This window comes from Camellia sinensis, chromosome 7, assembly GCF_055761805.1.
Source record: "Camellia sinensis isolate YWXY chromosome 7, ASM5576180v1, whole genome shotgun sequence".
NCBI classification, from domain to species: Eukaryota; Viridiplantae; Streptophyta; class Magnoliopsida; order Ericales; family Theaceae; genus Camellia; species Camellia sinensis.
This window is the reverse complement of record NC_138967.1, coordinates 32816413-32839533: the sequence shown is the minus strand read 5'-3', so window position 1 is coordinate 32839533 and position 23121 is coordinate 32816413. Positions and strand designations below refer to the sequence as shown.

The window sequence follows — 23121 nt, the reverse complement described above, 5'->3', positions numbered from 1 at the left end:
TATACTCTTATCAATGTGAATGTCAACATGTCAATGTCGATGTGAATATTCACAATGTCAACAGGCCGGGCCCGCCCTGGCTCGCAGGCGGGTTTCGGGCCCCCACGGGCCAATTTCACATTCCTACCAGTGTGAATTTTAAAATATGAATGTTCACATCATAAAATTGCTAACCATTCAAAAAATATTTATAAGAGTATCAAAATTAAATATAAGGGCATGAGTGTCCAAGAAAATAGTATAAATCAAGAAAAAAAGACTTTATGGAATAAAACTATACATACATGGGACTAAATGGGTTAAAAAATTCCTTCATGGACTTATTGGGTTAAAACACTGGTAAATAGGATTTATCAATAATTTTTTATTTTCTCTTTAGTGGGTAGAAATAATTTTTAAAAAATTAAAAATATTTTTTTAATATTTATTTTTGTCAAATTAATTTATATTTTATCAAATTAACGACTTTATTTTTAAAATTAAGTAATGATATCTTTAATTATCCGTATTTAAAATAAGATTTAAAATTTAAAAACAAATAAATCATAATTAAAAAGTGAATAATTAAAATAACAAATACTTAAATTACAAAAACTGTTAATGGAATTCGTCCATAAAAAATTGATTAAAAAGTCAATTCCACACCGCCAACTCGGATCAGACGTATGATAAGGAAGGAACGTACTATGTTTTTTTTGTTTTTTGGAACTAGAATGTACTATGTTTGATTAGGTAATATATTAGCATTGGACAAGAGTGGTGTTTTTTAGGTAAATTACTAAAATTAATTCTAATCAATTTGTCATTTCTTGTGTGTAAACATATTATGCACACAGTTACTTGTAATTGTAAATTCGGTACAAGGAAGGAAATCTGAAATCAATTCTAATCAATTTGTCATTTTGGACCTATGAAATCTGAAATATAATCTGTAAACATAATATGAAATATAATCTGTCATTTTGGACCTATGATTAACTGTGGTTATTTTATAAGTAATTGCTATATAATATGAAATATGAAATTTGGGCAGTGTTATATAATCTGTAATCTGAATATGAGTAATTTGTAGACATTTTTGTGAGATAAGTAAACAGTGTAGTTCCATAATCTGTAAACAATTTATATGAAAGTTGGCGAGAAAAGTAATGTGAGATAAGTAATTGTGTGAGATAAGTAATGTGAGATATGAAATTTGGTTCACAATTATGAATAGTTCCATAATCTGTAAACTGTGTAGTTCCATAATCTGTAAAGAGTTTATATAAAATATGAAATATGAAGTTTAGTTTCATAATCTGTAAACAGTATTTTTGTTTGGGCATTGTTATGGAAATGATATTTGTTTAATTGTTATTTCAGTACGCAAAGTGGAAAAATGGAGGTTGATTCAAATGTTGGTGAGAATCCTTTAATAAATGAGGGCGAACACGTTAAAGAACCTAAGAAAGGTATGTGTTTTAGCTCAAGGGAAGAGGTGTACACATTTTATGGCAAATATGCTAAGCATGTTGGATTTTCTATAGCTCATAGAGCACAACATTTTGGAGATGATGGGCAATTGCTAAACTTTGCAATTGAATGTTCTCGAGCGGGGCAGAGAAAAAAGACATCAGAAGTCAACCCTCTGAAGCCATGTTTGTCCACAAAAATTGGTTGCACAACAAGGGTACGAGGTAGTGTACAAAAGGATGGGAGATATAAACTAACCACAGTTAACCTTGAGCATAATCATGATTTGATTCCCACCGACTCATGTCATTTTGCAATGAATAAGAAAATTCTTGCTCTTGTGAAGAGAAGATTAGAAATTAATGATCAAGCAGGGATTGGGGTGTCTACGAACTTTCATTCAATGGTTGTTGAAGCGGGGGGATACGAGTCATTGACATTTGACGAGCGAGATGCAAGAAATTACATTGAGAGAGCTAGAAGGTTGAGGCTTGGGGAAGGTGATGCCGAATCACTTCAAAGTTATTTTATGAGGATGCAAGCACACAGTGAGAGATTCTTTTATGTTATTGATGTTGATGAGGAGTTTCGCATTAGAAACTTGTTTTGGGCTGATGCAAGGAGTCGGGCGACTTATGAAGCATTTGGAGATGTCGTTTCATTCGACACAACTTATTTGACGAACAAATATGACATGCCATTTGCTCCATTTGTCAGAGTTAATCACCATGGACAGTCCATTTTGCTTGATTGTGGATTGTTGTCTAGTGAAGACACTAATACATTTGTTTGGCTATTCAAGTCATGGTTAAGTTGCATGTCAAATCATCCGCCAAAAGCTATCATAACTGATCAGTGTAGAGCTATGCAAAATGCTATAGAAATTGTGTTTCCACAAGCTCGACATCGGTGGTGTTTATGGCATATCATGAAGAAAATTCCAGAGAAGTTGAAATGATATGCTCAGTATGAAGCCATAAAGTTGGCTATGCAAAATGCAGTTTATGACTGTTTGACAAAAGCTAAATTTGAGAGTAAATGGGAAGAGATGCTTGCAACATTCAATCTTTATGATAATAAGTGGTTGGGGGTACTATATGATGAGCGGAATCGATAGGTACCTGTCTATGTTAAAGACATTTTTTGGGCTGGCATGTCAACTATACAACGAAGTGAAAGTATGAATGCGTTTTTTGATGGATATGTAAATCCAAAAACTACATTGAAGCAATTCATTGAACAATATGACAATGCCTTGAGAAATAAGGTAAAGAAAGAGAAGAAAGCAGACTTCAAGTCTCGACACAAATTGTTTGATTGCCTAACTATATACAGGTTTGAGAAGCAATTTCGGCAAACCTACACCAATGCGAAATTCAAAGAAGTTCAAGGAGAGTTGAAGAGATTAGTTTACTGTTAGGCGGTGATTGTGAAAGAGGAAGGATCAATTTCTACATATAATGTCCAAGAAGCGATGGTAGTTTCTGAGAAGATGAAGCATGTGGACTTTGTTGTCTATTTTAATTCAACTGAATGTGAAGTTCAATGCATATGTCGGTTGTTTGAGTTTAGAGGCATTATGTGTGCTCACTCACTCGCTGTGCTTGTCAGAAGATGCATAAATGAGGTGCCAAGTAAATACATTTTGCCCTGGTGGAGAAAAGATGTGGATAGAGAATACGCATGCATCAAAACCACATACACTGGCTTTGGGAATGATTTCAATGCAAGTACCTATGAGAGGATAAACAAAAAATTTATTGCCATTGTACAACTTGCTGGTAACTCTGAAGGCAAAACTAGAATTGTAGACCTTGGGTTGGATGAAATCAAGGAGAGAGTCATGAAAGAAGAATCCGATGATGGGAGTAATTTACCATGTTCAACAAGAAGTCCGATTCACACCAGTTCTACACAAGGAGGTACTAGTAGGAAGGTGATTAGTCCTTTGGTTGCTCGGCGAAGAGGTCGTCCAGTTACGAAACGGAAGATTGCCAAAGTAGATCAAATTGTTAATCGGTTCAAGGTAACGGCAAAAAAACAAACAAAAGCAAAGGTAAAATGTGTATTCAAATGTTTTTTTTGACAAAGTCTATTGAAGTATGTAAAAGCAATTCATAAATTTCAATCTGTAATTATTTTTCAAAACATACAGGCTGCTAAGTTGCTCCGATTTGAATGTGAAGCACAAGCTCAAACACCGTATTATCCTTATATGGTTGGCACAGAGAATAGTATGTATGTACCGGTACGTGTTCCAAAGAGGCCTTCATGTACTTTTACAAAGTGTATTCGAAAGAGTACTTCATGTACTTTTGCAAAGTGTATTGTTCTAACATGTACTTTTTGCAATGAATTGTCATAGGTGGCCCATGGTATTAGAGGCACATCTCTTACTCCATCGGACTTCATAAGTGGCACAAGGGGAAGTTTGATGAGTGCTCCAACTCAGATTTATGGTTCTGCATCGGGAAGCTTGGATATTACAGACTTGTTTGACTAGTTTCTATGTATTCCAACTGTTTGTTTTTGAGATTGGAAATTATGTAGTCTACTAATCTGAGTTGTTTACTTTGATATTGAGAAGATTGGAAATTATGTAGTCTATTATCATGAGTTTCAAACTTTGATGTTGAGAAGATTGGATATTATGTAGTCTACTATTATGAGTTTCAAACTTTGATGTTGAGAAGATTGGAAATTATGTAGTCTATTATTTTGAGTTTCAAACTTTATTTTTGAGATTGTAGGTTATGTTACAACTTTGTTATTGAGATTCAAACTTTGTTATTTAATATACAATGTTTATTTAGCAGTCCTTTGTATTAAACAATGTTTATTGAACAGTTTTCATGTATTCAACCATGTGTATTCAATAGTTTCCCTATATTTAAAAACGTCTATTCAATGGTTTCCCTGTATTCAACAATGTATATTAAATAGTTTCACTGTATTCAATTTACCATGTTCAATAGTTTACCTATATTCAACAATAGTTACCTTGTATTCAACAGTTTCCTGCATTTAACAATGTCCATTCAATGAGTATTGAAGAAAGTGTACAAATTTGAACAAGCTATTTTTCATTCCACTAACCACAAAAGAGGTACAATAAGTAGGTTTCAATACATAACAAAACATAACTTCCTCCAAAACATCACAAAAGTATTAAGTCTACTTGAACTTGTACATTGACATTTATTTCTACTTATTACATATTTATAAGTTTAAAGGCACCAATTACAAACAACACGGACAACATATATATCAACTTTTGCATCTTTGTGTTCTGAATCCGAAGTTATTCCGTCATCTGTATTTGTTGTTCGGTCATAGCTCGAAGTTGTTAGGTCATAACTTGTTCACCGACAGTTGGGACTTCGTCTCTTTGAATTTGATGACCTCTAGATTCTGGATTCATAGGTAAACACCATCCGATAAAACCACAAACATTACAATAGTAGAATAATTTGTTCTTGTTTTGATCGGTTTGTGATATTATGATGGTGGCCTTTTATTACATGTACGACAATTTCTGTTGACGTATGTCAACCAACTTGAGCTATTGCCACTGACACTTGAACTTGACATTTGCAAAAATGGACAAATAGCAAGTTAAGTAAAGTTAATAAGTTAAGTTAAGGGAGAATGTTGGAATTATTGCCTTAAAAGTATTTCTAATGAAAAATAATTAGGAAAATGGTATGAAGTCGACAAATCTGATTCAGCTTCACAACTCCTCTATTTCAGCTTTACAAGGCTGAAAGTGATAGAGGAGTCCTGTAGCTGATCCATTATCCAAGTAGAAGAAGTTCTTATACAATCCTTCATTTTCCCCTTAATGGTTTCATCCTTGTGTGTGCATGCTCCAGAAACAAGAGTTGAGTTTTTTAGGTAAATTACTGATTAGATCCACCTGCAACATGCACACACAGGTCCAGCTGCAAGTATACACAGGCATGCATCTCTACCTGGAGCATGCACACACAGGTCCAGCTGCTAGAAAAATCTAAAAAATTAATGATTTTTCAAGTAAATTACCTGTTAATAGATACATAGATATTTTTTTGGTTCCTTGCTTTTTCAGGTTTTTAGGTTTGATAGATAGATAGATAGATACAGGTCAACAGGTTTGCTAAATTGCTAAATTGCTAATACAGGTCAACAGGTTTGCTAAAATTCCAACAGGTTTGCTAAATTGCTAATACAGGTCAACAGGTTTACTAATACAGGTGAACAGGTTTGCTAAATTTCCAACAGGTCAACAGGTTTACTAAATTGATACAGGTCAAACACATGGTGATGAGGTGCAATTATTTGAATTGGTTTTCACTCTTCATTATAACCAATTGCTTATAATTTTCAGGTTTTCATAATTGCTTATAAGCAATTACAAACCTGTTGACCTGTATCTATCTTGGTTTTCATAATTGATTATAAGCAATTGCTTATAATCAAGAGTGCTTTAAACCTGAAATTGATTAAATAGGTTTTCACTCTTGATTATATATGTTTAATCAAGAAATTATGCACTGGAGAAATTGAACCAATTCAAAAAGGTAAATGATTAGATTAAACATGTCGTTGGGGAATTTCATTGAACACGCTTAAGGCAATGTAAGACTCCAAATGAAAAGGCCGCAATTCGTAAATGAAAATGCCACAATTCCCAAATGAAAAGAAAATTTATGAAAAGGAATTTCAAATCAAGGTTTTCATCGGACAGGAAATAAATAGATATATATATATATATATATACGCAGATATACATACAGACAATCGGGGCTTCACAGATAGATATATATACAGAGAGGGAAAGAGAGAGTGAAATTTACGCAGATATACCTGTTTTATATACGCAGATAAATTATAACATTCAGTTTTGTTTAAATTTACCTCTTAATCTCGTCCTTCTTCTTGTCGGATGAGAGGGAAAGAGAGGCAGACAGATTAGGGAACGAGCTGTCGGTATCGGAGTGAAGGGAAGGAGTGGTCGCCGGCGTCGGAGTGGGAGTCGGGCGTTGGAGTGGGAGGTCAGTAGCTGTTACCGTTGGAGCGAAGACATATACATGTTTGAGGGAGGAGGGGGGGAAATTTCAAAATGAAATGTGAACCTGTGTGTTTGGGTCTATTAACAGATACATAGATTTTTCAGCCACGTGACAATCACGTGAGTGCCACCTCACTGGGGGTCGGGAAAACTGGGGGTGGGAAGCATTTTTCAAAAGCAATATATATGACCTAAGTGTAGGAGGGGGTTCAAGAAAGGAGTTGGAAAATTCGAAGATCGAATTCTCTAGAATATGATGAGAGGCTTAGATTCTTCAATAATCTCAACTTAGGAACACAACAACAAAGGAGATGATGGAGATAAGAGATTGGGTGAAGAAGAAGGCAAAATGGCTAGAGAATAGAATAATGGCAAGGCTCTCCCATTGATCTCCCACTTTCACTCTCAAGGTTGATAATGGAGAAGGGAAATTAGTTCTTTCCCAAGAGTTAAAAATCTCCAAAATCCATCCCTTGTAAAGCTATGGGTGGGTGCTATTTATAGGCACCTCATGATGTAGGATGGAGCCCATGTGCAAGGCACATGGGGGATATTCTCTCTAACCACCTTGTCCGAGGAGGTGACCTCTCCGAGGAGGTGACTTCTCCGAGGAGGTGACTTCTCCGAGGATGAGAAAACCCCGAAGAAGAGATCAATCCCTCGGCGAACCCTTCTTCTTAGCCACACCTAACCAATGATCCCCAATCATCCCAAAGGGTCAGGGGTAGTCCCAGAGGACGTCCTGCCGCAAAATATTGCCGAGTCTCATGGACCCCCTGGGGTCGTGCCACCTCGACCCGGGTATAGGCTAGTTTAACCGAAGAGTGAATTTGTCTCCACTCACCGTCCTCGGGATCGGGTCCTTTGTTCGAGCTCCATTACGCCCATGGTTCTGGTGCGTAGATCCCGGAAAGCTCCGAGCCCGCAAGTGTTCTGGGACTCATTAACGGAGCGACTTCTAGATTGCGTCTGAATCCGTTCGAAGCCAAGTATTTCGGACCTCTAGGTTCGTGGATCCGAACCCTTTCGAGTCCGAGTGCCTCGGATCTCTAGGTTTGCCTAATACCCTTTCGAGTTCCGGACCTGAGTAAGTCTCTAGGTTCGTGGACCCGAACCCTTTCGAGGCTTACAGCGATTCAATCCGTTTGATGGCGATAAATCTGGACCTACCGATTCTTGGACTTGCGATAAATTCGGGCCCACTAATCTTGGGCTATTGGGCCTAAATAATTTAGTGGGCTCAAATTAGCCCCTCTTACATTTGCCCCTTGCGTGTATGAGAAATTTTAAATTTCTCAGACATGCATACTGTCATTTCTTCGACCCTGTTTCGCATCACGTTCCCCAAAAAAAAACATTTTGTCACGACAGAGCCTATGGATAAAGTTGATGACGCACTTCAATTTACAGAAAAAATTGACAAGCAAAAATTTTATTTTTTTGTACTTTTTTTTTTTTATTTATTTATTTTTTTTTTACAACAACTTAGAATATTGATAATTACATTTTCACTTCTCCAAGTATTTCTCCAAGTAAAAGAAATAAGAATTAAGAAATCAATTTTTTTTTTTTTTTTTTTAACAAGATAAAGCCACACTTTTTTTTTTTTAAAATACAGCAGCATCACTTTTTTTTTTCAAGTCAAAGGTAATAAAAGCAAAGCACTCACCTATTTTTTATTATTAAAAAAAAAAGGTAAGGCTTAAACATTTTTTTTTCATGGCTTAGAAGTGAATACGACAGCCTCTTTTATATATACATATATATATATATTCAAAATATTTGATAAACTATTCCATGCATCAAACCTTTTTTTTTTATTTAAAGAAATGGCACAAAACCCTAACTTCACCAACCTATTTTTGCTTCAGCCGCTGAAATCACCCACATTTCTTCTTTTAGCCTATACTCTCTCTTTCTATATTGAGGAACCCAGCTTTCTTCTTCTTTCTTTTTTGCCTGTTTCTTTAATGGCTGGTGCTTCGACATTGTTGTCATCAGAGCACGGGGTTTGAGCTGCTTCACTAACTGCAACTTGATGACATGTCCCGGCAACTAAATCTTGTATGCCTTGTTCATCCATTGGAATTGAAGAGTTCACAAGCTCACCAATCTCCAATTTTTTCGTCACTCCATAGCTAGTCTTCTCTTCAACCTCACTCACTGATTTGACTTGTTTATTGATCTCTGGTTCAGAATCCGAAGTTCCATTTAGATGGTCATGCTTTGCCAGTGGATCTTCCTCCCCCACACTTGATATTTGGCTTTCAATAGTCGAAGAATCGATCAATGCAATAGGTAGTAATCGATCAATATCTTCATCATCGTAAGTACTAATCCGCGGAGACAGATTCATGAGAATAAATGATTCATCTTCTCTGTAACAAATTTGACTGATCTCTCCATTTTCAGGACCTGCATTCATATCTCCATTTCCACTAGAAATGAAACTATCAACATCAGAAAGTATCAGATGTTCATCTTCTTTATCTCTAGAGCATCTTGTGACATTGCTTTTACACAATTACAGACAAACGCACCTCAACTCTTCCTCTCTCTTGCTTCTCTAGATCTGTGAGTAAGTGTTTAATACCCCATTTTCTTGAATTGTCCCAGATCTGGGAGTGAGCTCTTTATATATATATATATATGGGTTTTGATTTTTACTCAACTAATTTTATTCCCTTCACTGTTTCAGATTTATTGATCTTTGGACTTCAGGACCTAGTTAAATCTTTGTTCAAAGCCCTCTTCCTTTTTATTCTTATATTTTTGGATCTGTGGGTATTCCATCTTATTGTTTTGATGGACTTTTGTGCTCAAAATAAATATGTACTGATACATTTTCTAATTTAGGAATTCTGGTGATGATTTATTTCAGTCTTGAGGCTTGCAAACAATCTTGAACTAGTGAAGACAATACCCACCGCTGGCCTCTCTCTGCTGGTTTGCTTCTGGCTTCGACGATCCAACGCTGACCACACATATCGCCCCACTCAACGTGACGTGTGTGGTTGCCGACTCTTCTGTGGCACCATCGCTGCTTCCGGCTTCAGCTTATCCGACGTCACGCACGTTCGCCCTTTCAACGCAACGTGTGTGGTCTTGCCCAACCTATCTCCACATCGCTGCTTCCGGCTTCAGCTTATCCGATGTTGACCACGCACGTTCGCCCTCTCAACGCAACGTGTGTGGTCTTGCCCAAGCGTAGCCCAGTCTTGTTGATTACAGTCTGTAAAGCCTCTCTGATTTCAGCTTAAATTTCCAGTATCGGCTTCGGACTTCACCTCTCTAACTGCCCAAATTTGTAAGTATGACATTCGACCCCCTCTTCCGAATATAAATATATTTAAATATATATAAATATATTTTTGTGGCAATGTAGAGGGCTCAAGCAGTCTGATGAAAATAAAAAATAAAATAAATAAAAACTGAATCTGAATATGGGCTCAATTTTTGTGGCAATCCCAATGATATATATTTTTTTTTTTAGCTTAAACACCGTGATTTTGGCCATATGGAAACATGCACTAGCACTTGAAACCTTATTGAGGTGCTTGGCTTGAACATAATTTGTTGAACTTTATCACCGAGGAAAGGCCGAATATAACTTGTTGACTAGTATTTGAGCTCCATTTTTGACATGGAGAGAGAAAATCCTGGGCTTATGAATATGGACTTTGGAAAGGACATTTTTGTAATTTGCATAATGATCCATTGAATCTTACTACTGATGAGCAATGTAATATGCTTCGGATCCCGGGCCTGAAATTTGCTATTGAACTTCACTCTGTCCAAATTTTGAGCCTCGTATAAATTGGACCTCTAACATGGAACATAGTGACTTTGAGAAATTGACCCAATTGAACTTCATCACAAAACGACCTATGATATTGCATCTCTTATCGATGATGAAAACTGAAAATCTGTATGTTGTTGATACACATATCGGTACTGTAATTTGTTGAGCTTGAGGAACACCCGAGAAAAAGAATTGTTGATGACTTCCGGGGTTGAACCTGGACTCTTGGTGTAAAAAAAAAAAAAAATTCCTCGTAGAATTTGTTGAATTCATGGACTCTCAGAGAAACGAATAGTTGATGCCGAAATTTCATTCGAATGTGTTGCTTTAATTCCAATATTCTGAATTTTAATACGGTCAACTCCTTACTATTTATACCTGTTATTTCAGCCATATGTCTTCTCAAAAGAAACCCGTAGCTCCGGGGTCATCAGAACCGGCTCTCATGAAAGAGAGGGATGTACCTCTGGCATCTGAGTGGAGGAAATCTCCTTATTTTGGTCGGAAGGATCCCTTCTGGCGGGCGGCTACCTCCACCACTTCTCTTCTATCTCCGAAGGCGGCTCCATTATGTCTCACTGAGGACACTGACTCTAGACATGAGGCCCTCATTTCTCCTTCCTCGGTGCTACGCTTTCGGATTGAGCGGGGGGACTTTCCATACTGTTATCCTTAGTTCAAGGCCTTCTCAAACCCTCATTTTGGTTGGCGGGAGTGGGTCGATGATGTCCTCTCGGACAAGAGCTTCTGTCAGCGGCTTCAAGAGGCCCGACTATTGATCCCAGTGAAAATATCTCGATCCCTATCCATCCGTCGCAACAATGCTAGCCTGGAAGCCATGGCTCTTCGGTGGAGCACCGAGACACACACCTTTATACTTGGCCAGCACGAGATGGGGCCCACCCTTGAGGATGTGTTCATGTTGCTGCGTCTGGAAGTGACCGGCCCTGATGCCTTCGACCCTGAGCAGACACCCCCCGAAGATGATTCTTTGATCCAATCTCTGAAGCTAAATCTTCAAACTTGTGGTCGGTGGAGTTCCATTTTTGATGGTTCAGCGAGGAGGACTAGTCGAGTAAGGACGGACCGTGCCTCCTATACTGCATGGATCCGCCACTTCTTCAAAGATCTTCAGCCCTTGGCCAGAGATGCTGACCCTAACTCTCGGGAGTATGAGGCCGGTCCGATGTATGGCTCCAGGCTCTATTTCTTGGGATTTCTGGCTTGCTTCCTTTCATTCTTCATTCTTCCGAGCACACCTCCGGATTCCCTCAATCCTTTCGTCTTCCCCTTGGCAGTCAGGCTCTTCAGAGGAGATCGGATCCCTTTGGCTCCACTATTTCTTGGGAATCTCTACTATCGGCTGGATTTACTACATCGAGATATGGTTCGCTCCGTGGGTCGATATGAGCTTGTCTCCTTTATTCACAGCCAGTTCTTGCTATGTTTCTTCTTCGAGAGGTTCCCAAAATTTGCCCCTGCTCCGACTGTATTTGAGGCGGAAGTTCTTCGGGAGAAAGTGGATAAAGATGGCATCCCCGTGCTCGATACTGATGGGTCTCGGACATTTGAGAAAGCGAAGTCTTTCCAGCCGTTGATTACACGGTGGTCACGTACCATTTCCACCTTATCCTTGAATACTCTGGTGGATGATCCCCGACGCTTTGTGGCACAGCCGTATGTATGCCCACCTGTGGGTGTGGCCACACCGCTTATCTATCATGGTTCCTCCCGCTCGGTGTCCTTTCCTTTGCCGAAAAACATCCCTGCACCCTTTGTTGATATGCTGATTATGATCCGTCCGAGTTCATTACCGGTGTGGCATGAGGAAGGCGTTGATAGTGCCGTTTATAGGCCTGACCGCGTAGCATGTCAATTCGGGTTTGATCAATGTGCCCCGGGGCCAGCACCTCCTTTATTATCATTTTCAGCGAGCTACGGGCGCTTCAGTCGCGGGCTTGTACACACCGTGCTTCCCATATCCGGCTCTTTGACGATGCCAGGCTTGAGCCGAGTAGGGGGTTTCACCCCTTCTTTCAGGCGGTATTGGCAGAAGAATATCGATGCGTTTATTGCATTTGTCCAGAGCAGACCGACCGTATGTTTGCCTCCGCCGATTTATAAGAAGGATTCTTCTCTTCGGCTACCCGAGAGCCGAAAATCTGACCACATGTACGAGAGTTTCTTCACCTCATCTACTCCAACTGACCCTTCTGCTCGGGCATCTGCTTCTAGCTTGGCAATTACTTCTCCGGAGCCAGTCCCTTTGAATAAGGTCTCTGGTCCTCGGATGACCCGCCTTAAGAAGATGGCTCACAAGAGGACTTCTGATGCCAGTCCTTCCGCTCCTCGCCTTTCCAAAAGGCTTCATGAGGTACCCGAAATTTTTGATTTGAAGCTACTTTCCTTTTTGCGACTATACCTTCTAAAAATGAAAACTTTTATTTGCCCATGTTGTGCAGGATCCTGCGGTTGTTGACGTTCTCAGTACCGTGGCTCCTGGCCATGCAGGCCGGACTCAGACTTGGACGACACCCTCCCTTTGTCTGCAAGACTTGTGAAGATGCGCACCTCTCGTATAGCAGTTATAGATGATGATGATGATGAGGCTGAGTCCTCCGACCATTTTTGTGACCTTATTCCACGTATGCGTCGTCACCGCCCTACCGTAGCTGAGGAGGAGCGCTATCTTGGTGACGAGGTTATTGGGGCTCACCGTTCTGATGTTGAGATTACTGGAGGGACTGATGCCTCAAAAATTGATGCCGTAGGCCATGCTTCTAGAAGCAATGTAGAGACGAGGTGCGCCTCTGGGAATGGTGTGGAGGTGGATGTGCTAGAGATCTCTGAGACTCGCTCTGGCACTTATGGTGATTCTCATCCTCCGGCCCTTCTTCCTTCTTCAGGGATGACTGCTACTGTTCAGGCTTCATCAGACATTGAGATCGATCAGGTGGTCTCTACACGACCAAGTGACTTTGTTGATGCTAGGAGTCCTTCAGTTGCCCCGGCTTTGCATATTGATTCTCCCTCTGGTAATCTTTCTTTCTGAAGTTTGTCATTTACTTATATCTGTGAGAAATCTTTACTTAAATGACTTTCCTGTTCCCTACCTCTAATAAGGCTTCCTTATCTTTTCTTCAGTGTTAGCTGCTACCGGGGTCCCGTCTTCACCTGCCCCGGACTCTACTCCGACTCTCTTTGTAACTCCTCACGGTTCTCCTTCTCAAGGGGGAACACCTGCCTTTGAGACGACTGCCAGAGGTTCTTCATCGCCAGTGCCTTCGAATATTTTGGATTTGAATCTCAGTGATTTCCACATTGATAGTGATGCTTTTGGTCTTTCCCCTTATCGTTCGGCATTCTCAGGCTCGGGACCTCTGCCGGGAGTTACCCCTCTGGGTGGTTCATCTAACCCGATAGACATTGGGGAGATTCCTGAGACTAGCAACTTTCCGGCCCCAATTCCTCCTTCGGCTTCTGGCAAAGTATCATTTCTCCATTATTGGGTAGCTCCTGAGTTTGCTTCAGTTCTACAGCTTGTGCATTCAAGTTACCCGGAGACCTTTGCTTCATTTGCTTGCCAGTGTCCACTCATTCAGACTGCTCTTCTTGAGTCTTTTGCCACTATCTTATATAGCTTGGACAGGCAACGGTTGTGTGACCTCAATGGGAAAGTAGTCGAGACGGCGTATCAGGGGATCTCTGACATGGAGCGTCACCAAGTGGACTTATCATGGCTTCGGAAGCGCCTGGATATAGCTTCGAACGCCAGTCATCGGCTGGAACTTATGTGTGTGCTTGCCTCTTATCGCACCTCTATAGATGAGACAAAGGCAACTCTTCGTGAACTTGAGTCGGGTTATGCTCGGGTCTTGGAGACTTTAGAGGCACACTCTACTGTTTGTCCTCTTGATGTAGACGTGACGGGCAGCTTTTTCGAGGGTATCTTTAGGAAAGATTGAGTTTTTTTTTTATCATTACTTTCTTGCCCCTTTCGATAAAAATGTTTTATCTAGGACAATGCAATGAAATGACAAAATTTTTGTTGTTTGGATATTTTCGCATTGTTTTCTCATTCTACTTGATAAAATATTTATTTCGAATGATACAATGGAAAGAACAATCATATGCACATGTTTATAAAAGCTGAAATATTCTCATTAGTTCTTCAACTTTCTTGGCAAAAGTATAATAGATTCATTGCAAGTGATGGGATAAAACATACACCATAGAGAAAACCAGCTTCTTCATAGCGTAAGGGAAATACGACTTTTAGACAAAGTAAGAAAATGAAAATGAATTTCAACATAGATGAGTCCAACTATGGGTAGTAATGCTTGATAAACTTTGCATTGAGCGGTCCAGTTCGGAAGCCATCTTCAACCCTTACAAGCTTGTAGTACCCACTTGAGCTGGCCTGAACCACCTTGTAGGGCCCTTCCCATTTTGGAGAAAACTTGGGCAAAGATTGTCCTCGCATGATTGGGTCTACAATCTTCCATACTAGATCACCTTCTTCAAACTTCCTTGGTACCACAGTCTGGTTATAGGCTCGGGCGATAGACTCATGATACCTTTCCATGACTTTTGCAGCTCTGTCATGCTTTTCCTCTAACGCTTCCAATCTGGTGGTTCGAGGCTCCAATACCATCCCCAAGGCGAGAGCCATTCGAGCAGATGGCGTTTCCAACTCTATAGGTAACACTGCCTCGGACCCATACACAAGGGAGTAAGGAGTTGCTTGAGTTGGCTTTCTCTTTGAAGTGCGATACGCCCATAGGGCTACTATCAACTGTTCGGACCAAGTCCCCCCAAACTCATCCATCATCTTGCTCAGAATCCTTATCAGTGTCTTGTTTGTGGCTTCCGCCTGCCCGTTCCCTTTTGGATAATAGGGTGTGGATTTGTGATGCTTCACTTGGTAAGTCTCTAGGAGGCTCTTCACATATTTGTTTATGAAGGGAGTGCCATTATCCGAGAGGATGGTGTTTGGTACCCCAAATCGGCAAATGATAGTCTCCTTGATGAAGTTCGCGACTGCAGGCCCCGTAGCGTTCTTCAGAGGAATTGCTTCGACCCACTTTGTACTCAATTCTGTGGCTGCGAGAATCCACTTGTACCCCTTAGAAGATGTGGAGATGGGCCCTATCAAATCAAAAGCCCAAGTATGGAACGGCCATGGCGTTCGGATACTATGCAGGTCTACAGCTGGAGCATGGATCAAATTTCCGTGTTTCTGACAAGTCTGGCACCTCTTCACGTGATGGGATGCATCTGACTCCATGGTCGGCCAGTAATACCCAAGGTGTATAAGTTACTCGAACAGCCGAGCCCCTCCTTGATGTTCAATCTCGTGGGCTCTTCCGAGGACTAGATCTGACTCCTCCTTGGAGAGACACCTCAGGGGAGTGCCCTCAATACTTCTTCTATACAGCTTGTCCTGATCAAGAAAGTACCGCCTCGCTCTCCTCTTGAGGTGTGCAATGTCCCTCGGGCTCTCAGGTAGTGTTCCCTCTTTGAGATAGTCAATGTAGACTTGCCTCCAGTCAGGGGTATCAATTTCAAAGCAACTCTCATCCTCCCGGATGTATGACTGACACTTGGGGCATTCCTTCTGTAATTGATTCGAGTCCTTCTCCATCTCGGGCCAATAATAACCTTGTCTTTGGATTCTTCTATACAGACTGATATCCCCATCCCCGCAAGACTTTTCATGGATCTGTTGTAGTCGGAAGCTTGCTTCTTGTTGGCCAACACACCGGGCTAGGAATCCGGTACCTCCTCGGAAGTAAAGTTCACCTTGAATAATTGTGAATTGGGCAAGCTTGGCCATAGTCAGTTTTCCAACTTTGCTTCTGAGTTTTTCGAGGACTTCTCCTCTCCAGTCCTCCGGAAGGCCTTTGTCTTCGGGTATTATTGAAGGTTCTGTTCTCTTCTTGATAACAATTGTTGCCTCTTCCTCTGGAATGTCAACTCTTGCCCCTAATGTTGCGAGGGCATCTGAAAACTTGTTGTTGGAGCGAGGCACATGCTCTATTTCGACCTTCTGAAATTTGTCAAGAAGCCTTTGGACTGTTGTTCGATATGTGGCCAAGGCAGGCTCCTTTAAGACGAACTGTCCTGAAACTTGCTTCACTATCAGCTTTGAGTCCCCCCAGATCCGAATCTTCTTGATACTGTGCTTCTCGGCTGTTATCAAGCCTAAAATAAGAGCCTCATACTCGGCTTCGTTATTCGAACAATGGAAATCCAGTTTATAAGACAAATATAACTTTTCCCCACTTTTGCTTGTAAGGACTATCCCGGTTCCTCCCTTCCCTCCGGCTGCTGCTCCGTCAAAGCTCAATGTCCAGAAGCTTTCCTCGTAAGCCATAGCTACATGCACCTCTCCTCTTAATTCTTCATTCACTGGTTCATAGTCACCACTTGGAAATTGAGCAAGGAGATCAGCTAAGGCTTGGCTTTTGATCGCCTTGGGGGCTACACATGTGATCTCGAATTCACCCAGTGCTAACAACCATCTTGCCACCTTCCCGGTTAGAGCAGGCTTGCTGAGGAGGTATCGGATTGGATCACTTTTAGTAACAATCTGAATCTGGTGTGCTAAGAAGTAATGTCTGAGCTTTTGGGCAGTGAATACCAAAGCTAAACAATGTCTCTCTACCGGAGTATATCGGACTTCTGCTCCTCGAATCTTCCGGCTGATGTAATACACCGGGCGTTCTGCTCCATCTACATCTTGGACCAATAATGCCCCTATGGACTTGGGGGTTGAGGTTAAGTACAACATTAGAGGCACCCCGGGCTGCGGGGCTATCATGGTCTGAGGCGAGGTCAAGGCTGCCTTGATTCTCTCGAAGGCCTTTTGGTGCTCCTGGTTCCACTCGAACTTGGCATCTCCTTTTAACAATGAACCGAAAGGGGCAGAGATCTCTGCAAGTGCTGGGATAAACCTCCGAATATAAGACACCTTCCCGAGGAACTTCTTTAACTCCTTCTGAGAATGCGGGGGAGGCATTGCTCTGATAGATTTGACCTTGTCTTCATCTGCCTCGATACCATGTCTGTGTACAAGAAACCCGAGGAATTTTCCAGCCGTCACCCCAAAAGCACATTTGAGAGGATTCATCCTCATTTTGAATTTCTGGCACCTCTTGAATACCTTCTCAAGGTCTCGGAGATGGTCTTCTTCTTTCTTGGATTTCACCACTAGATCATCAACATAATCTTCTACCTCATGATGGATCATGTCATGAAAGATTGCAGTCATAGCCCTTTGGTAAGTTGCACCGGCATTCTTGAGTCCGAAAGGCATGACTGTATAGAAGAAGTTTCCGAGAGGTGTTCTAAAAGCAGTCTTTTCTGCGTCCTCTTCAGCCATCTTAATCTGATTGTATCCACTGAATCCATCCATGAATGAGAACATCTGGTGTCCCGAGGTAGTATCCACAAGGGTGTCGATGTGAGGAAGAGGGAATTCATCCTTCGGGCAAGATTTGTTCAAATCTCGAAAGTCTACACATACTCTGATTTGGCCATTCTTCTTCTTTACTGGCACGATGTTTGCTAACCCCGTGGGGTACTGTATTGGCCGGATGAAACCAGCCTGTTGAAGTTTTTCAATCTCCCCCTTAATCTTCTCTTCGAGATCTGGATGGTATTTTCGAGCAGCTTGCTTAATTGGCTTGGAGTTTGGGAACACATCAAGATAGTGGGAGACTAGGTCAGGATCTAGTCCGGGCATTTCCTTATATGACCAAGCAAACACATCTGAGTATCGGCTTATCAACTTTAACAACTGTTCCCGCTTTTCTGGGCTAAGGCTCGAACTTACGAATACCGGCCTTGGTGCATCTTGTCCATCACTCAGATCTATTTCGATAAGTTGTTCGGGCTGAGGCTTCGGCCCATCTTGCATACATTCTGGAGCCACTTCAGGCTTTATTACTATATCATTGTCAGGAGGCTCTTCTTTTGACTCGGAGTCGGTGACTGAAGAAACCGACTCCCCGCACCTTCATAAATAATACACCATCTTGCCTCCTTCTCGAACTTTCATCACCTTCCGAGGAATAGGCGGACTTTCTGGTCTAGACATCGTCCGCTTACTTGATTCTGTCATCAGCTCCTTATCATCTTTGATATCCTCCCAACGGGGAATTTTGACCCCTCGAGGCTTAGAGGTGGTGGGAACTTCTTCGACAGCCAGTTCGGTGAAGTAGATGGCATCAGAATAATGAGCTTCATGGATCTCGAACGGCCTTTCTGTAGCCTGAATTGTCACCGTCTTCTTTCCCCATTTAGCCTTAACACACTGATGATAACTTGATGGTACAGCCCCATATCTATGCATCCAGGTCCTCCCTAGAATGATGTGATAATTTGCCTCAGAATCGATAATATGGAACTTGGTGGCCGAGCGAATTTCTCCAACGGCTAAATCAACTGTTACGCATCCGATAGTAACTCTCCTTTCTCCACCGAAGCCAGTGATGACTATCGGCTGCTTCACAATGCGTTCTTCAGAGATTCCGACTTTTTCTAGAGTAGCGCGAGTCATAATGTTGATAGAGGCTCCACTATCTAGAAAGGCCCTTTTGAACTCAACCCCGTTAATAAAAACAGTCACATAAAGCGGGCGATTGTGAGAAAAAGGATACTTTCGATCAGCCTCGGAGAAAGTAATGGCACTAGATTGCTCTTTTGCCTTCCTCGGGATAGACCCCTCAGTCGACATGCATTCCTCATGGTGTGCCTCGGCTATATTAATGATAGACTTGGTGATTTCCGTTCTTGCCTCCCTGGAAAGTCCAAGCTGGTCAAAGAACTACTTGAACTTTACACAGTCTTGCAGGGTTTTGGCATAGTGATCCGGATCTTTTTCCACTCTTAGAGGCTCGTAGTTAACCATCTCCTCGGTCTCCTCAAAATAAGATACCACATAAACATGGTGTCCTCCTCTTCTATAGTAAACTTGCTCACCCTCTGGCTCGAGGATATCGTCCAGATAACAGTCATCGCCATCGAGATTAGCGATAGCCTCGATCATTGGGCCTTCATAAGCTATCATAGCAACATTCTTGCCCTTGTCTCGGTGTTGAGGATATGGTTGTTCTCGGATGTCTTGAGTCCCTCGCTTTTTGAACCTCAATTCGTCTGCCTCGACTTTATCTCTGAAGATTTTCCTGAGAGTCCAACACTTCTCTGTCGGATGTTTCAATGTACGATGGTAGACACAAAATTCAGGGCTCTCACGGTCCTTTTTTGATGGCATTTCTTCAACATAAGGCAATTTTAGCTCTCCGTCAGCCACCCATTCCTTAACTAGAGCTTTCACTTCCTCGATTCCACATGGATAAGAAACATTCCCCTTTTCACCATTATATTGCTTTCTTTTCTGGCCTCTATGACCTCCTCCTTGTGAATTTCGGGTATCCGGGGCAGAGGCAGCAGCAACGATAGGTCCACGAGATGACTTGAAACTAGTCTTGTAACTAGCTTTAAATCCGGACTCTTGAGCCTGAGGAATGCTAATGTTCCGAGCTGCTTCTATTAATGCCGAGAAGGTGGGTAGCTTGTGGTTAACTAGAAACATTTTGTACCTGCTCAATGCCCCTTCTAGACAAATTTGAACCAGATAACTCTCCTCAACTGCTTCATGACAATCCACGGCCTTGTCCTGAAACCTTTTGACGTAGTCAAGGATGTCTTCACTTTCTTGTTGCTTCTCTTTACACAATGTAAGTGTGGTCACCTTCTCCGCCACTTGAAAGAACTTGGAGTGGAATTTGTTAACCATTTCCTCCCAACTTCGGACAGAGTTTGGGGCCAAATTAACATACCAACTATATGCTCGGTCGGTGAGGGACTTAGAGAATTCTCTCAGTCGGAGGACGTGGTTTGACCCATGAATACCTAGAGTCTCGATGAATCGCACAACATGTTCTCGGGCATTTCCTTGTTTGCCGTCGAACTTGATGAACTTCGGCACTGTATACCCCTCAGGGTATGGATAACTCAGCATCTCAATGGGGTAAGGCGGCTTGACGTCTGGATCAGGCAAAGAGGGTAAGGTCCTCTTGCCCCGTTCGAGATCGAACATGGCCTGCACATCGGCGAGAGTGAGAAACTGTTGGGGGAGAGAGTTTGATGGTGGTATTCCCGGGACTTGGCTTATGTACCCGAAGACTGAGCTAGGGGCGTCTTGGCCATTCTGGTGCTGCGAATTCATCATTGGTGAGGACATTTGACGATACTGGCCATCAGCGCCTATAGACAAGCCAGTTGGTGATGGGATATTGAATTGAGGCCCATAGAGTCCACCGTACGGCGCCGCTATACCGGGTTGTGCTTGCAGATTTATCGTCGGCACCAAAGGAGGCCCGCTTGGTGCTTGGGTAACATTTACTGGTGGCGTGACAAGATTAGGTACGGGCAGAGCTCCCTTTTGCGCCATCACGCTCCTTATGTTTTCCTGGACACCAACAGTCGCCGGAGCACCATTCATTACACTAGAAACTCCCCTAGTCACCATTGGATCTTGGCTTGGCACGCCATGGAGCCCGGGCATGGGCAAAATGCCGCCGCCTACTGTGGTTTGAGCATGTGTTACTGTGGCCGTGTTGCCATGAGCCATAGGCTGATTGGGGCTTACTTCTCCTTGGATTTGATTTTGCGCTCCGGCGAGAATAACTCCACCACCAGTTTGATTCCCGTTTGGCGCCGGTGCAAAGTTAGAACTCATCACCAACATGGTGTGAGTGAGATTCTGAAGAGTGGTAAGAATCTCTTGCTGAGTATTCTGAAGTCCTTGAATGGCTTCAAGCAAAAGTGGTTGATCTGGAGTCATGGTTCTGTCATCACCACCATTAGAGGATCCTTGTTGGTGAACTTCATCTTCTCCCGCCATTCTTGTTGGAGTTGTGTGGATTCCAGATCTCGTTGAGACCATTAACCAATCCGCCTCCCCAGCAGAGTCGCCAAAATGTAGGAGGGGGTTCAAGAAAGGAGTTGGAAAATTCGAAGATCGAATTCTCTAGAATATGATGAGAGGCTTAGATTCTTCAATAATCTCAACTTAGGAACACAACAACAAAGGAGATGATGGAGATAAGAGATTGGGTGAAGAAGAATGCAAAATGGCTAGAGAATAGAATAATGGCAAGGCTCTCCCATTGATCTCCCACTTTCACTCTCAAGGTTGATAATGGAGAAGGGAAATTAGTTCTTTCCCAAGAGTTAAAAATCTCCAAAATCCATCCCTTGTAAAGCTATGGGTGGGTGCTATTTATAGGCACCTCATGATGTAGGATGGAGCCCATGTGCAAGGCACATGGGGGATATTCTCTCTAACCACCTTGTCCGAGGAGGTGACCTCTCCGAGGAGGTGACTTCTCCGAGGAGGTGACTTCTCCGAGGATGAGAAAACCCCGAAGAAGAGATCAATCCCTCGGCGAACCCTTCTTCTTAGCCACACCTAACCAATGATCCCCAATCATCCCAAAGGGTCAGGGGTAGTCCCAGAGGACGTCCTGCCGCAAAATATTGCCGAGTCTCATGGACCCCCTGGGGTCGTGCCACCTCGACCCGGGTATAGGCTAGTTTAACCGAAGAGTGAATTTGTCTCCACTCACCGTCCTCGGGATCGGGTCCTTTGTTCGAGCTCCATTACGCCCATGGTTCTGGTGCGTAGATCCCGGAAAGCTCCGAGCCCGCAAGTGTTCTGGGACTCATTAACGGAGCGACTTCTAGATTGCGTCTGAATCCGTTCGAAGCCAAGTATTTCGGACCTCTAGGTTCGTGGATCCGAACCCTTTCGAGTCCGAGTGCCTCGGATCTCTAGGTTTGCTTAATACCCTTTCGAGTTCCGGGCCTGAGTAAGTCTCTAGGTTCGTGGACCCGAACCCTTTCGAGGCTTACAGCGATTCAATCCGTTTGATGGCGATAAATCTGGGCCTACCGATTCTTGGACTTGCGATAAATTCGGGCCCACTAATCTTGGGCTATTGGGCCTAAATAATTTAGTGGGCTCAAATTAGCCCCTCTTACACTAAGTAAAAAAATATACTAAAATAGCTCAACCCAAGCAATGGGATGAGAAAAAAAAATTAGTATTTTTTATCATTGAATAGTGACAACATGACCACTCAACACGATCACAGGATTACTATCAGTCTGTCAATCTCACAAATTTTTTTTTTTTTTTGGTTAAAAAATATTTGATAACTTGAATTTGTGTGATTCAAATAGCTTAAATATATTAAAATGACGTCGTTTTGAGTGTTTCAAGTTATTTAAGCTAAGAAAATTCAAGTTACCTTGTTGTTTTTTGTTTTAATGACACGAGTTATTAGAAGATAACACAAAAGTATGTAAGATCTGTGGGGACTCCATGGTTTTATCAATCCCAATCTGCTCAGTTTCTCAGTCTCCTCTCCAAAAAACGTTATTAGAAGGGAGACAAGGGTAAATTATCAATACCTTTTAATAATTAGATTTAAGGTTGGTTTGGAATGTTCTAAAAAAGTGCACTTTTTGACTTATGGGCTTATATGGATTGGGTTTGGGTTGGGTTTGATGTGATGTGTTAGAGAGGTGATGTGATTTAAATAAGATGATGTGACTTAAATAAGATAGTGACTTTTTGACTTTTTGTATTATTTAGTTTATGCCAAACTAACCCTTAATTTCTATCAAATTTTTTTAAAAATAAATCCTAATAAAATCGTCGATAAAAATTAACTAGTAGTGACTTTTTTTATCAGATTTTTATAAATTGTCATTAAAACATACAATTAGTGATGTTTTTCTGTGA

At 41.8% G+C, this 23121-nt stretch overlaps 1 protein-coding gene across 1 annotated transcript; it reads left to right on the top strand.

The window, feature by feature from the left end:
* The first annotated feature begins 1378 nt into the window (after positions 1-1378).
* On the top strand, positions 1379-5857 carry LOC114297787 (protein FAR1-RELATED SEQUENCE 11-like). Its single transcript, XM_082880587.1, has 6 exons — positions 1379-2264; positions 2994-3478; positions 3608-3700; positions 3818-3945; positions 5641-5692; positions 5819-5857. The coding sequence occupies exons 1-6, from the start codon at positions 1379-1381 to the stop codon at positions 5855-5857; spliced, it is 1683 nt and encodes a 560-aa protein (XP_082736713.1).
* The last annotated feature ends 17264 nt before the right edge of the window (positions 5858-23121 follow it).

Excerpts from the sequence above, each read along its gene's own strand:
- LOC114297787 (XM_082880587.1), top strand. The coding sequence starts at position 1,379 with ATGGAGGTTGATTCAAATGTTGGTGAGAATCCTTTAATAAATGAGGGC. Across the intron at positions 2,265-2,993 it reads GCTATTCAAGTCATGGTTAA|TTCAATGCATATGTCGGTTG; the intron begins GTTGCATGTCAA and ends CTGAATGTGAAG. Across the intron at positions 3,701-3,817 it reads AGAATAGTATGTATGTACCG|GTGGCCCATGGTATTAGAGG; the intron begins GTACGTGTTCCA and ends GAATTGTCATAG.